Source organism: Pleurodeles waltl, chromosome 3_1 (assembly GCF_031143425.1).
Source record: "Pleurodeles waltl isolate 20211129_DDA chromosome 3_1, aPleWal1.hap1.20221129, whole genome shotgun sequence".
NCBI lineage: Eukaryota > Metazoa > Chordata > Amphibia > Caudata > Salamandridae > Pleurodeles > Pleurodeles waltl.
Window position 1 is genome coordinate 1,551,863,947 of NC_090440.1, and position 16,223 is coordinate 1,551,880,169.

The 16,223-nt window shown below is 40.8% G+C and overlaps 1 protein-coding gene across 2 annotated transcripts in view; it reads left to right on the forward strand.

Annotated features, from left to right (window-relative positions):
• Positions 1-16,223, forward strand: part of CCDC148 (coiled-coil domain containing 148) — a 777,160-nt gene that overhangs the window by 547,043 nt on the left and 213,894 nt on the right. For both annotated transcript variants that reach the window (XM_069225141.1, XM_069225142.1), the window contains one exon: positions 3,352-3,558. In XM_069225141.1, the coding sequence (XP_069081242.1) occupies positions 3,352-3,558 (207 nt within the window). The remainder of the gene's footprint in view (positions 1-3,351; positions 3,559-16,223) is intronic.

Genomic DNA, 16,223 nt, shown 5'->3' on the forward strand with positions numbered 1-16,223 from the left:
GTTGTTATTCAAGATATTTCCTGATCCCCAAGAAGGATGGTTGATTGAGGCCTATCCTGAATCTGAGGATTTTGAATTGGTTCCTCAAGCAGGAGAAATTCAAGATGCTGACTCTGGCGCAGGTACTTCTGGCGTTGAACAAAGAGGATTGGATGGTGTCTGTCGACTTGCAGGATGCTTACTTGCATAGCCCTATTCTCAAGTCGCACAGGAAGTATCTCCGGTTTGTGGTGGGTTTGCAACACTTCCAGTTTGCGGTCCTTCCTTTTGGTCTTACTTCAGCACCTCGAGTCTTCACGAAGGTAATGGCGGCGGTTGCAACAAGTCTCAGGAGGAAGGGAATATCGGTATTCCCTTACCTGGATGATTGGGTGATCAAAGCCAAGTCTCCAGAGCTCGTGCTGCATCACCTGCAAATAACAACTCAGTTTTTGTTCAGTCTGGGCTTTTCAGTAAACGTGCCCAAGTCTCACCTGGAGCCCTCTCAGCGCCTCCTGTTCATAGGGGCAGTACTAGACACAACATTGAATCTGACATATTCTCCGCCTCAGCGGATTCAGGACATTTAGGCGTTGATTCCAATGTTTCAAAATAAAGTGGTTGTTCCAGTCCTCAAGGTCCTATGCCTGCTCGGTCTTTTTGCTTCTTGCATTCTGTTGGTGACTCATGCATGCTGGCACATGAGGGCTCTTCAGTGGTGCCTCCGCAAGCAGTGGTTTCAACACAAAGGGGATCTTAAGGAGTCAATAACGATCTCCAGAGACGCTGCAGCAGATCTACGATGGTGGGCTGTGGACAGCAACCTTTCCCAAGGAAGGCTGTTTTCACTACCGCCTCTGGTGGCCACGGTCATAACTGATGCTTCCACTCTAGGGTGTGGGAGCTCATCTGGGGGACCTGGCTCTCAAGGCCTTCCTCCCGTCCCTTCGCGGTCAGTCAGTTCAAATCTTGACGGACAACACTACTGCGATGTGGTACATCAACAAGCAGGGAGGAGTAGGGTCATACCTTCTCTGCAGAGAGGCTCTGCGGCTCTGGTCCTGGGCTCGGGACCATTGGATTTGCTTGGTAGCAAATCATCTGGCCGGAGTTCTCAAAGTACCTGCGGACAGTCTCAGTCGGCATTTCTCGGCTGATCACGAATGGCGTCTTCATCCGGACCTGGTCCTTCACATCTTTCGGATGTGGGGTCTTCCACAGATAGACCTATTTCCCACTCTGGAGAATGAGCACTGCCCGTCGTTCTGCAGCCTCCAGTATCCGGTACAAGGAGCTTTGGGGGGCGCGTTTCAGATGTCTTGGTGCGACCAGTTGCTTTATGCATTTTGGCCCATACCCTTGATACCTCGGGTTCAGAGGAAGATTCGCCATGATCGGGCTCAAGTCATTTTAATAGCTCCTGATTGGCCGAGAAGGGTGTGGTACACGGACCTTCTCCAGCTCTCACTATGCCCTCCGCTCCGTCTCCCTCTCAGGGCAGATCTCCTTTTGCAGTCACAGGGGCAGGTTCTACACCCCCACCTCCAAAGCCTGCACCTACATGCCTGGAGATTGAATGGGGCAGTCTGAGTTCTTTCTCGCTCCCACCAGAGGTAGTGGATGTTATTTTATAGGATAGGCGACACTCCACTAAGACTGTTTATGCCGGCAGGTGGGCAAAATTCGTGTCTTGGTGTGAGAAAAACAAATTGATCCCTTGAGAGCCCATCTGTCTGATGTTCTGGTGTTTGCTTTAACTTTAGCGCAGAAGGGTTGTGCAGTTGCGACTGTCAAAGGCTATTTGTCAGCGCTGACAGCCTTTCTTTGCCTCCCGGATCAACCTTCCTTGTTCAAATCACCTATAGTTGTTAGGTTCTTCAAAGGTCTAACAAATAAATTTTCTTTCACTCTGTTTCTTATGCTCATATGCCTCAGTGGTATTTAAATCTGGTTTTTACTTTTTTAATGGGTTCACCGTTTGAACATATGCATTCTTGTTCTTTAAGATTGTTGGTCTTTAAGACAGTTTTCCTTATAGAGATTACGTCTGCTAGGCGTGTGAGTGAGCTTCAGGCTCTTAGTGTCAAACCTTCCTTTACATCATTCTATGCTGACAAAGTGGTGCTGAAAACCTGGGTGGCTTTCCTTCCTAAAGTTGTCACTCCTTTCCATATGGGGCAGTCTATTACTCTTTCATCTTTCTACCCTCCTCCTCATCCTTCAAAAGAGGAAGAAAGACTCCATCGCTTAGACCCGAGAAGGGCTCTCAGTTTCTATACTGAGAGAACAAAGAAAGGCAGAGCTGTACATAAAAGAACCATATCCAGGTGGGTCATTCTTTGCATTAAGATCTGTTATTCGTTAGCAAAGAAGATTCCTCCTGAGGGAATTATATCTCATTCTACCAGGACTAAGGCTGCCACTTCAGCTTTGGCTAGAGGTGTTCCAGTGGTAGATATTTGTAAAGCGGCAAATTGGGCTTTCCTTCATACTTTTGCAAAGCACTACTGCTTGGATTCGGAAGTCGGAGGGATGGCCATTTTGCACGTTCTGTGTTGCAGGATTTCTTGGTGTGATTAGTCAGGCACCCACCTCCGAGTGCGGTACTGATTTGGGACTCTATTCATAAGGTGAGGAATCCACAGGTAGTTGTATCCATCAGAAGAACAAGTTACTTACTTTCGGTAACGCTTTTTCTGGTGGATACACTAGCTACCTTTGGATCCTCACAGTCCCACCTACCTCCCCGTTGCCAGTTTGGTCATACCAAGACTTTTTTTTATTATAAGTGTATATATGTTTTGATTATTTTTTTAAATAATAAATGTTGTGCTTGTATTGCATCCATATGTATATATGTGCTATTGTGAGGTCGGTTTTCACCTGTTCACCGCAAAGGCACGTAAAAAAGGGTGAAACTGACATCAGTACGCCGGCGAGGACCTCTTATTGCCACAGTGATGTCATACAGAGTCACGTGCGGAGCCGTGCAATTGTGACGTCCTCGTCGACGTGGAGAGCTGGGAAGAAAATTTTCCGGCGAATGCTGGCACATTGGGAGAATTCATAAGGTGAGGAATCCACAGGTTGCTAGTGTATCCACCAGAAAAAGCGTTACCGAAGGTAAGTAACTTGTTCGTTTCTGTTATCGCATTAATGGAATAGTAATGACTTTCTCCATCTGGTAATACAAATAAGGTTACAATTGTAGGCATTTGCTGCAATGTTCTTTTGGACTTTTTCGGTATATGCTAACACGAACAGTTCGTTTTTTTTTATATTGGTGTTTTGATTATGAGCAGTTTGACATAAATCCGTATATGCAATTATCTTTATCTTAAGTGATATTTTCTGCTGAAATATGCATTTTAGGTGGCTCATGAAAAGCACTGGGACAGCCTTTGTTTTACTAGAAATCAGCAGAAGGTTTTGATAGACAGATGGGCTCGGGACAGAAAAAACCTACTGGTGAAAGGAATAATGGCAATTGCCGAAGCCTGTGCTGCATACGACACAGAACAAATGTTGGCAGATGACAGAAAAAGACAGCAGAAGATATGTACCGAACTGAAGGAAAAGGTAAGAACACCCTACAACATATTAATCTCTTTAAGATTCCGAGGGCGCATGCGTGGTAAATTGTATGATGCATAAAATGGTGCTTACTGGAGACACTCTCTTTCTGTAAATTCAGTTTAACATATAGGCCGAAAAAGTTTACCCTCCATTTTTTGTTTTTATTTCAGTAAACAGAACTAATAAACATGATGTGACGACCCCTCAAGAGAAACCCATGCAACCGGTGTAATTTCATTTTTGTACTTCTCACTCCCTAGCCCAGAGTTCATTACCTAGCACAACGCGTTCTGATTATTATTTTTTTAAGTACACGATCCCCTTTCCATTGGCAACTCCTTTATCGAAATTAAATCTAATTTAATTACACCGAGCATCGTGCCTCTGGTTTACATCACTCTGACCTTTTGCAGGCCTGCTGATGTGGCTTCCTCTCTGAAACAGATTTGTTTATTAATACTTGAAGACGTTTGGATGCAGTTTACTGGTCCTTTCTTCAGCACACGGGATGTAATATTTGTTCGCGTGTGTTGTTCTGCAGCACATTGCTCTGTGGCCTCTTATGTTATAAGAAACTGGTGGAGATGGGTATCATGAAGGAGCAATCCTCATACATAAAACCTGTCAGGCACAACCGTTGTATTAATGGATATTATTATTATAGTGTATCATTCATACTTGTTGAGTATCATTAAGAGTGACATTAAAATGGTTATAAGACCAGTGTAGAACATTACTTGTAACAGGGATCTGCTCCATAACCGCTGGCGGGAAACGAGTACTTTATGCAGGATAATCGTCAAGGAAACATAATCATTTTAACTTTTATTGCGGACATTTGCTAATTACAGAATTAGGTCTTTTAAAATTTTCTAATTGAGATTTATTTTATTTGTTTTCTTGGACGTTAATTTGTCAAATATTCCAGGGTGGAGTGTGTTTTCCATCTTAATGTTGTATCCTTTAAAAAGGGCAACGTATGTGTTTTGTTTGTATCATATGCTTTTCTATGACTACAGCTCAACTGAAGTACCTATCGTTGATGGATCTGCCTCAGATGCCACTGTCTATGAAATCGTGCTTAAGTTTTCCTAATCCGTTTTCCTTTCTGATCTTTCTTTCTTTCATTCTTTCTGTACAGCATGGCACTTACCACGGGTGCGCCAGGGTGCTTTACTCAGAGCACTATAGGTAGATAAAACATCAGAATATTAAGTAACAGTTAAGTACATGTACCTGAAAGAATTAGAAGGACTCTGGGAAGCTAAAAAAGATGGAACTTGAAGCGGGGTGGGTTGAGCTTTATGTGGAACACACGTAGGGTAGGGCTGGTTCTTATGACCTCTAGTATTTAGTCCCATTGCTTGGGTGCTACGCATGAGTAGGCCTATCTGGTACTTTCTGTTCTTTTTTTTTAGCTGTATGAATCTCTAGGTTAGTCTTTCTTTTACTCTTGTGTCTGTTAGACCTTCAGAAGTGTGGATTTCATATTTTGGGTATTACAAAAGCTCTGTGTGAACTTCTTTGTGGACTATACAGGTGAATTTGAAGGTGCTGCGCACTTCTGATGGGAGCCAGTGAAGTTGTTTAATAATTAACACAACATGGTTCGATTTCCTGGTGTTTGTTACTGTAAGAAAGTGTGAGTGTTGGTTAAGGGAGGTGACTACCCTTCTCAAGCAACAATCTCAAATCTTGACAGCGTTGAACACAAAAGTCCCTAACTTAACCTGTGCTTACGCTCCTGTAGCTTGGCACAAAAGCATTCAGGCCTAACTTAGATGCTCTGTGTAAAGTATTTATATAGTGGACAAACAGTAATAAATTGAAAACACTAGAAAAATCTCAAACTAATTTAGACAAATAGAGTAACTTTTAATAAAAACTGTATCAGAATTACAAAAATCTATTCAGTAGAATCGGAGATATACAATTTCAAAGGTTTAGATAAGGCCTGGGGGTATATGTATGTGTGTGTGTGTGTGTATATATATATATATATATATATATATATATATATATGTGTGTGTGTGTGTTGTGTGTGTATATATATATATATATATATATATATATACACAACACACACACATATATACATATATGTGTGTGTGTGTTGTGTGTATATATATATATATACATATATATATATATATATATATATATACATATTCACTGAAAAAGACAAAGGTTACAGGGACTCTAACTGTAACAGGCGAATTACTATGGTTTTGTACTTTTAAAATGTGAGCCTACCGTAACGTCCCTGTAACCTTTTTTTTTTCCGTAACTTTCTATGTTTTTTAAATTCTATTTCCTAACTATAACGTTCCTGTAACCGTTGTTTTTTTTCAGTGAATTTGTATGTTTTTTTTTTAACGTGTAGCTATTTTCATTATTCTACATTAATCCAACCACCCCCAAGGATGGTCTTTGTCCATAAGCGGCAGCGGTTAGATGCACAGCCTGGCCTAGGGCCAACTCCTATAACTACCCAACCCCATGTTGCGTACGGCCTTTGCTGTGTGCAGCAGGAATTGGCTGCAGGGCCTGGCCGAAGGCTAACCCTACAGCCAACCACCGAAGCCAGTGCATGCTCGGCCCTCAGCCTTGTGCGGCAGCGGGTGGCTGCAGGGAGTGGCCTGCAGCCAGGCCCTGCAGCCAACCCCCCATAACCAACCTATCCCACACCATGCACAGCTGAACAGTCTGTCTCTCTTTGTGTGAGAATAGCTGTGAGATGGTGTCTCTGGGTATGAGAGTGTCTTTTTGGGTGTGAAAATCGGTGCGTGAGCGTCTGAGTGGTTCTGTGAGTGGGTGCCTGAGGGTCTGAGTGGGTCCATCTGTGTCTGAGTGAGCCTGTGAGTGGGTGCGCCAGTGTCTGAGTGGGTCTGTGAGGGGGCGCATCAGTGTCTGAGTGGGTCTGTGAGTGGGTGCATGAGGGTCTGAGTGGGTTTGTGAGTGGGTAGATGAGTGTCGGAGTGGGTCTGTGTGTGGGTGTGTGAGGGTCTGAGTGGGTCTGTGAGTGGGTTTGTAAGTGCTTTAGTGGGTCTGTGAGTGGGTGCGTCAGTATTTGAGTGGGCCTGTGAGTGGGTATATGAGAGTCTGAGTAGGTTTGTGAGTGGGTGCATGAGTGTCTGACTGGGTCTCAAAGTGAGTGTGGGAGTATATGAGTGGTTCTGAGTGGGTGTGTGAATGGGCACATGAGTCTCTGAGTGCATGTATGAGTGAATGAATTAGTGTACGAAAGAGTCTGTGAATAAAAACATTTTTTTTTTGCCTAGTCATGATTAATCTTGATTAATCACCAATATTGCTCATGGTGAAGAATAATCATTTTAAACACACAATTTGAACCTCAAACACCCCTATATCACACTACTGGCGTGAGGGTACCTCTGCCTGACCCATTAGGCTACTTTTCATTTTGTTTTTCATCTCCAGGGACCCTCTCCCGTAACATACAATGGCAGCCGCAACTTTATTTTTAGGTTGTGGTCAGCCAATTACAGTGCTTCTATTTGTGCGCGCATTAGCCACCTCAGATATACAAATTTGGATTTTCTTTAATTTCTCGTAAACTACTGAACGGATTTATAACACATATGTAAAAGCGTAACCTGCGTACCGAAACCTAGCTTTCTGCCCAATTTGGTGCAATTTCCTCCAGTGGTTCGGGCTGTCGCCTTGTTCAAAGGTCCTATGGGAATTAACATGGGAAAAACAACTTTTTTGACCCCCCACCTACTTTTCTTGGCCCCTCACTTGAAGAATCACCCTGAAATGTTCTATAAGCAACAAGAATCACCAATTTTGTGAAGATTCGGCAAATGGTGCCAAAGATGTAGGCAAGTCAAAAAACACTTTTTCTATGGAAACATGGGGGGTTATTACAACTTTGGAGGAGGTGTTAATCCATCCCAAAAGTGACGGTAAAGTGACGGATATACCACCAGCCGTATTACGAGTTCCATAGGATATAATGGACTCGTAATATATATATATATATATATATATATACGCTAAAATGTATTGGCATGTTTGATTTGGTGACTTTCTCATGGAAGTTGCAACCCTTTTCTCTTTGAGAAATTCACCTTTGCTTCAAAGGCTGATGTCATCCCTTATCAATGAATGTATGCCCTATCATCCCATCATTTGACACTTGCCAGGATAATTAAATTGAGATTTGACCCTTTTACCCTCATACGTCACAACGCTGGTATGTGTGTTTCTCAGCAAATCAAAAGTTTCATTGAAATTTAATCATGCCATCATAACTCCCATGCGGAAGAAGCCTGATGTAATCAAAGGAAGCTTGGCCAAATAGAAGCCATTGTATGGCTTGTCTTGCATGTCCTAGCTCTTAATAAGTGGCAACCTGGGACAGACCAACTATTGAGTCATCTTAAGTGCAACTCTTTTCTAATGACTGTAAGTGTGGCATCTAGCCACAGCAAGTGACTAGACCATAGGGTTCTCCTTCTTGATGAGTCATTAAATGTAGGGGGAAACGGAGGTTAACTGGTTCAAATTCTTGTTGACATGCATCACTTACTAGGTCAAACTGGTCATCAAGCTTCTCTGTTGGGATGAGTTTAACAGGAGCCCTTTCTAATTTGAATATATCCCGACAATCTAGTATTAGCATGTAAGTGCAAAAGCAGTTTTCACATATATGTAGATGATACCCAGATGGTACTCTGGGCCATCTCAAAGCACAGGAGGTTTTGAGAGGTTGTCAGCAAGCTGCTGATTCACTGAGGCAAATAAAGAACAAAGAATGCAGATACTACGTCTAGCTAAATGCATCACATTCTGAGATACTTCTATTTGACCCAGATTAACTGACACCTCCTCCTTTGACTGGTCTCCAACCATAGATAAGCAACTTAGACCGAATCAGAAACTAGGAATCTTTATTTTGTGCCTCAAATGCTTACTGACTCAAAAGTGCATCCTAGGATTTGTGGAACTTCCATGGTCTTTTGAGTGGTAAAGTCCAATTTTGACTATTGTAACAACAACCGCTTAGAACTCCCTATTAATACATTGAAACAATTTTGGGGTCCAAAGCTAGGCATCCCATGTGACCCTTCACCTAAAGCCATCTCACCACAATACCCCATCGTAATAGTAACCTTATTTGTGCCTTGTCAAAGGGCATTGTGATTGTAAATCTTTATACCTAATGCACAAAACTATCCATAGGCCAGTTTTGGAATACCTCTTTCCCTTGTTCCTTCTAGCTCATCGTTCTTCCAGTTGCTTTGGTCGGAAACCAAAATAAATGTTCCTTCAGCCAATGCACTCCACTTGACTTAGATGCAGATCATTCATGTCTAATGGTCTAACTTGTGGAACACAAGACGGTTTGTCACCAACCAAACATTTTGAGTCTCCATTGAGAGGCAAACTCACACACCTAGAAACACTCGCTACCTATGACATGCACTTGGATTGCCTGTTTTCTGTTGCATAAGGCATTTTAAAACAAAAGAAAGCTGATATGAACATAATATAAACAATTTTTAAAAAAAATCAATACATTGCTTAATAGATAGTACTGGTTCTGGGAGTGAAGAAACTAGACATATTTTAAAAATGTAAAGAAGTTCTACATTGATTACATTTAGCTGTTTGTTAAAAATGTTCTCCTAACACACAAAGTAACTGTGCAATAACAGTGTCATCACGCTCAACAAATGCACACTCGATACATATTGCACACAACTACATAAATTAAATAAAATTATAGGAAGTGTGCAACTTGTCACAACGTGAAAAGACGTAATGATGTAGTCAATTCAATCCATACAAGGTGGAGACTTGCAATTGTTATAGCAAAATAATTAAAAAATAAAAGAACATTGAATGGAAGTTAGAAGGTTTACCAAATAAAATGGTAAAATTAAGATACACAGGGGACTGCGCTTTATCACACTAACATCGATGTTGCCTGTTCACAGCCAGTGCAGTGTCCTGATGGAGACTGGTCATAATTTGGGGAAATGGAAATCTTGATGCCTCCATGCGTGTGTAAGGGGACCGTACACTGGACCAGCCCAGCCACACTTCATTTTGTAACATTTTTGGGACTGACAAATGGATTACATTTTTTAACCATACTTAACTTTAAAAATAGATTTAATAAGTCGTTTTTTTAAGCATTCCATTAATAAGCACACTGTAAGCAATAGGAAAGCCAACAATAAAGCTCCTTTTAGCTAAGTACGTTAAACGCCAGTTAGGATGTTGGAAGTGGTGCTGAATTTACTTTTCCGAAGATTGGATTTTATGAGTCTGTTTGATTCCCGGAAAACTGATTGCATGCAAATATGTGTATCAAATACTATCTAGTAAACGATAGCATTAAACAGTTTGCAATTTCAGTACCTGCCACATAAATCATAGGTAATTATAGCCAGTCAAAGGCAGCCAGTACTTAGATGGCTAAATCATGGTTTTCTATTTAGCTTCCTCTTACCATTCGGTCTCTCCCTGGTTTTTGCAGACATGTAATAACCCGTCAGAGGGGGGCGAGAACAGCTAACGTCTCCTGTAGATGAGTGTAGGCGATAGGGTGGAAAGATTGTGCAGCTAAGAGCTTGAGCTTCAGTTTACAATATGCCATCACATAACACTTTTAGGTCATTTTTGAAAACACCATTTTTAGGTTCATAATATGGGAGATCAGAAGCAAGCATGTCCTTATTTGCAAAGGGATGATATCAGTGCCTAATTAGCAAGAGAATGAGAGCTAGTGCCCAAACCGTGCGCAGAATGTTTGTGCTCCGAAAACACAGTCTCGAATCCACCTCATGCCTCTTTAATCCACTACCAGACATTCCCTGCCCCTTTGTCACACTCTTGCAGGTTCCTGCTTTCGCATTTGAGGTGGGTTTTCCATCTTTCTCTTCCTCCGTCCTTCCACTTTGTGTGCTTTTTCTCACTTGCTCTCGGTTAATGTCTGATGCAGAGAAATAAGTGCTGGCCCCCAAAAATGAGTGCCACCGGGGCAACTGCAGACACCGGCTCAAAATGACCACTAGATGGTATTTTCTTTCCTGTTACGTGATAGGAAATGGAAGGGTGTGAATTTTTTTTTTTCAGTCTCAATATGTTGAATGCCTTTGTTTTGAACATGTTTTGGCCCACTCAGGTGATCATGTTTTTGGTATAAATTGATTTAAGGCATTTCCCGTTCATTTTCCTAGACAGCGAGTTAAACTAAAATTGCTTCATCCTGCTTGTGTTGGCAATAGGCCCGATGAGATTAAATTGAGAAGAGCTTCCATGGCCTCCTTTACCACTTGAGACATCTTTGAATTGTTTGGGTGCTTTTAACTCTTTTCCTTGCTGGTAGCCCTATTTCTCAGTTTCTTGGTTGCATGTGCTCAGTCTCAGGCTCAAGAAGCACAGGAGACATGTTTATGAAAGTAAGCAACACTTCTGCTTCTCTGTGCCTAATCTTTGTACCTTGGTTGGGAGGATGTATCAGAGTTATGCACAGCCTATTGTATCTGTGCTGATGCTTGTTAGGAGTATTGTGCTAAGAAAATAATACATGTGTATATATATATATATATATATATATATATATATATATATATATATATATATATATATACATTACCTACTGTCGCGTGTTTCCGTTGAAAAAGTGTTTTTTGACTTGCCTATATCTTTGGCGCCATTTCACGAATCCTTACAATATATATATTTTTTTAAAGTGTTCCAGTGAATCTGGTTGTATATGGGAAATTTTCAGGTGATCTGTTAAGTGGGGGTCAAAAAACTTGCAATTCCCAATATAATTTCCATAGGGATTGTAGACACACTACAGCCCGGACCCCTGTATGGAATTACCACCAATTTGACAGAAAGGTAGCATTTGGTCCAGAAAAAGTGCTTTTTGTTATTTCGAGTATATTCTATCAGTACATTTGAAATATTAAATAAAACTAACTAAAGATATCTAGAAGTGTGAAGGGTTTGCGAATAATAACCAGGTTGTGCAGAGCTCTGATTGGCTGCCAACACTTCAACCAGGAAGTGTTGGCAGCTGAGTCCCACAAAAAAAGATAAACATACGATGTTATAGTTACCTTAGAGCATGAGTTATAGTTACTTGAAATAACTGTAATTATAACTGGTGAATTTCCAAGGTTTTTTACAAGTAAATTCAGAACTTAACTATAATGTCCCTTTAAACTTTGTTTTTTTAAGGCGTCATGCCGAAAAGACCGTGATTACTTTTAAGTTTGCTAGGCCAAATTGCCACATTGCTTTTCCCCGCTTTTGCTGTAGTACATACCTATCAGCCTGCTGTTCCCCATTTCACATCAGAATGAATTTCACCTTCTTTCTCCAATCTCTCGTTATTTTATTCTCCTACTGTTTAAAAATTCCAGCCCATTACGATGTTTGTATACCATTCGGAATGCAGCTGCCCATCTTCTCACAGGAATTGTTTTCGATTAGAGTTACTCCTATTTTAATACGGTTCTGAAACTTCTTTAAAAGTTTTGTAATTCTTTCGAGTGCATTGTTGTTAGACTTTCAGTCCATTATCACTGATTTTATTTTGTTTATAAGATACTTTTTTTTACATCTGTTATTTGTTTATAAGATACTTAGTGCTGCAAACGGCGTGCACAGCTTATTTGCACACTGCACAAATTTGTCATTAACAAACCCGGCAACAATTATTGAAATATAAAGTTAAACAGGAGATAGAACAAATAGAGTATGTGCTAACATACTCATTACAGAGTAAAGCTATGAAGAGGACTATACGACAACAGTCGCAAATGATAGAAGCAGATGAGATCTGTACCACTGTCTTCTATAGAGCCCTTCTTACATACCAAGGCTCGAACAATCTGCATTCATTATTGATGAAACCCGAAAGATCACTACAGAAAAATTTATCAAACCGTTTTTCAAACGCAAAAATAGGAATGTTTCCCTTCTTTCCGAGTGTGACTTGTAACTTCATTAAGAATGTTGACATATTTCGTCATCTATGAATGAACTATCAATTGTGAAACAATCAAGCTTAAATATTATACCATATGTATGTCATTGCGCATTGTGTTAGCAGGCTTCCAACTAAGACAATCAGACACTTTTGATTGAGTGGTTGAAAGTCACCTGGTCATCCGGAGAATCTTGATCTGCCTTACTTAACAAAAAAGGAAAAAGGACTGAGAGCCTTATTTAATGTTTTGTGGGCAGGCTGCTGCGCTGCCATTTTGGTGAAGGGGATGGTATCTCCCACCTTGGTGGATGACACCCACCACTGTTAGAAATTGCACCTTTCTGGCAGAGATCTCAGTGCTTTCAGGGATGCTACCACAAGGGTATCCCTTTTGAAGGCACTGCTTCTTTTCTGAGTGGCCACTATGTTTCATGCTGCTCAGCAAAGTTTTTTAATTTTGGGAAAAACAGGACCCTCACATAGCAGGAATTTGTTTTTAAAAAGTAAACAAATATTGTGCTTGGCTTTATGTGATTGCTTTTCTCCAGTGTGTTGAGGTTATTTTCATTTATTCCTCTTTGGATCCGCCAGGCTTTTGAGGTAGTCCCAAAGAGAAACGAAAATGTCAGAACCTTTGACCTACTAACTTAGACTCACAACCCATTATCTGTTGGGAAGTTGGTCTAAGATTTCCACCTGCTGAGCAGCAGATTCTCCTCTAGCAGAACTAGCAGTGCCTAAACTGTCAATATAAAAAGGTGGTCTTAAGAACTAGCTCTGCCTCACCCCTTAATAGAAAAAAATAAAATATCTTAAGAAATCCCCAATACTAAAAATAGTTTGTGGATCTAGTAATGGACCTCAAAAGTGCAGAGGGAATGTAGCATTATGATCAATTTCCCACAGCTAATGGCTTGTAAAAACAAGCAAGAATGATTCATGGCCCTTGATGCTTAATGCTAGTTTTATTAGAAGGAATGGTCAGTTTATACATACTGATTGAAGGAGTGCACAGCCAGTAATTGGGTCTGTTTAAAATATTCTACATTTGCATTCTAATTTAAATCACCCTACAACATTCTTGCCTAAGCAAGACATCCAAAACCCCCAGCATGTCTATCCCTAACCCCCTGAAGAAAAAAGGTCACCATCCATTTAAAAGGATGTACCTCCCTAACCTTTCCTGAACTGGTATCCAATACCAAATGCTCATGGAGAACCCAGATAAACAAATATAAGACCAGTACAATGCGCACAAAAATAGAAATTAAAAAAATTACCTAATATTCTCTACTATGGTTGTGAGTCTCCAGATATTCCTTCAAGATTACAAAGAACACTAAAACTCCCTCTACACAGTCTATGACAGTGTGAACATCATGATTCAAGACTCTGACATCAACCTTAAGCTTCTTGACTCATATTTTGCAAATGCTCTGGAATATCTGATCTTAGCTCCTCTCACTTGTACTCTCCCACACATTCGAGTAAACACTCATCTTCTCAGCTCCCCTACACAACTCCAACCGATTCCCTCCCTTTCACAGACCTCTCGCCATCAATGCATCACCCCAAGCCTTTTACAGACTGTACCACACATCATAGCTCAACAATATACAGCAGACTCCAACCCAAATCATGAACGTGAAATAGAACTGAAAATAACAATGTCATGTTCACCGAGTCCCACAACATGATCCCTCAGCCACATGAGGTGAACAATTTCTCACATTCAAAGGCACTCTCCCTCATTCTGACAATAACCCTGCCTTTCCACCATCTGTGCTTACACCCTTTTGGGATTTTTTCCCTCCACACAACCCTTTGAGTCTGCATTACAGCTACAAATCCTCTTGAGGCAATGGCACATGCCATTTTGAAGTCAAATTTCAAGTTCAAAAGCCCTGTTGAACATGCTCATCCACCAGCAACCAGACAAACCCTACCAGGAGACCCTACCAGAAAGCTGAAAGCACACAGTAGCCATGTCTCGCCCTATCCAGGAAGGACATTAAGGTCCTACTAAGTGGCTGTGACACAAAAAAATGCTAAGTCTCTTTTCCACAACTGTAGAGCGTTGGTGAAACATTGCACGGAGATGTAAGACAGAATTACCGAACACAACCCAAATGTGACATTTCTTACTGAAATGAAGCTAACCAAAACATCAGAACTAACCTTGTACCTACTAGTCCAATAAGGTTATACCATTGTCCGACTAGACAGAACTGCAAAGGTAGGTGGTGGAGTGGCATCAATCAAAAGGCTTCCATAAAATGTAGAAACATCTCAAAAGAGCAGTTCTCTGTATTTCAGTGTCTGTCAATAGAAATAAAGTTGACTGATTAAAATCCCTTTAAACCTCATGCCAGCTACAAGCCCCAGCCTTTCTCTCAGAAAAAATCAACAGTTCCTAAGCAACTGAATGGAATCTTCATAGAACGTGATGAATTAGGACAAGAACATATTTATCTGAGATATTAGCCTTGACTGGGATGATCATAAGGACACAAGTGTGCCCTTACTGTCTACGTAGGGCCCAAGAATATTCAGATCCGAATAGGCCCCTTGCCAACACACTTAAAGCTTCTTGACTTTAAAACTACTTATTATGGTTGAAAGTAGTACTACCTATTGCAACAGAACGAACTGGCATGATAACTCACTCATTCTCTTCTCACTGAACTCAAAGACAAGTAATATTCTGGGCAACCAAAAAGTCCCAAACAGTGGGAACACATATAAAATCCGGAGAAAGATTCCCTATCCTCTAAAGTGTTGTCCACACTACAAAACATCCCTTCAACACTAGGAGTGCATGAACACACAGACAATATATACAAACCATCAGAGGAGTAATCACAAAAAAACCAAAAGACAAACCACTTATGTTTGTTGAAAGAACTAAATGAAGAAGAGATTACCCACCAAGCTAATGAACTCAGATGACACTAAACCTGTCTCCCAAGAACTTGCCTCAACTACATATTGAAAGTGGTATCTACAAAAAACACATTTTGATGCCAAGTCCTATTTTTTCAAGATAGAAATCGACAAATTCTAAAATTGACCCCAAAAATATTTAACATTGTAAACACTCCACGCAGTTGTCTCTAACGATGATCACACATGCGTTAAAAGCTAAGTGAAGAGCTGCTCAACTTTTTGTTGAGAAGGTGAGAAATATCAAACTTTCTCTTCCTGACATGTCTGTCGATCAAAGCACTTAGAAAAACTCCTCAAGTTGCAGCTCTGAATGAGTCTAAAACACTCTTTCAGCCTGCTCAGTAAGTGCCACCAGAATATGGCATTCCATGCCTCCTCATATTAGGGTATATCAGCCCATGAAACATTAAAGGGGAAATTAAATCTTGATACTCAATCAACACTTCTGCCTAGATCTGGCATAAGCTTCCGGAATCGTCCCTAGTTGATATTCTCCCTGTTAAAAGCCTTGGAACAATGAGTATGAAGCCATCAAATCTGCAAGATTGTTATTGATTATTCCGGACTGAAACCTGACCTTACACATAACTTGTTCTATTTCTCAATATAGGGGCTCGCTGCCAACCATATTGAGCCTTCTATACAAAACTTTATTTCTGGAATAATTCCACTAACCTTCCTCCACATCAGCATTGTAACTTCTGTAACCTATCGTTCTACCCATTTCATAAAGTGCTGTGTC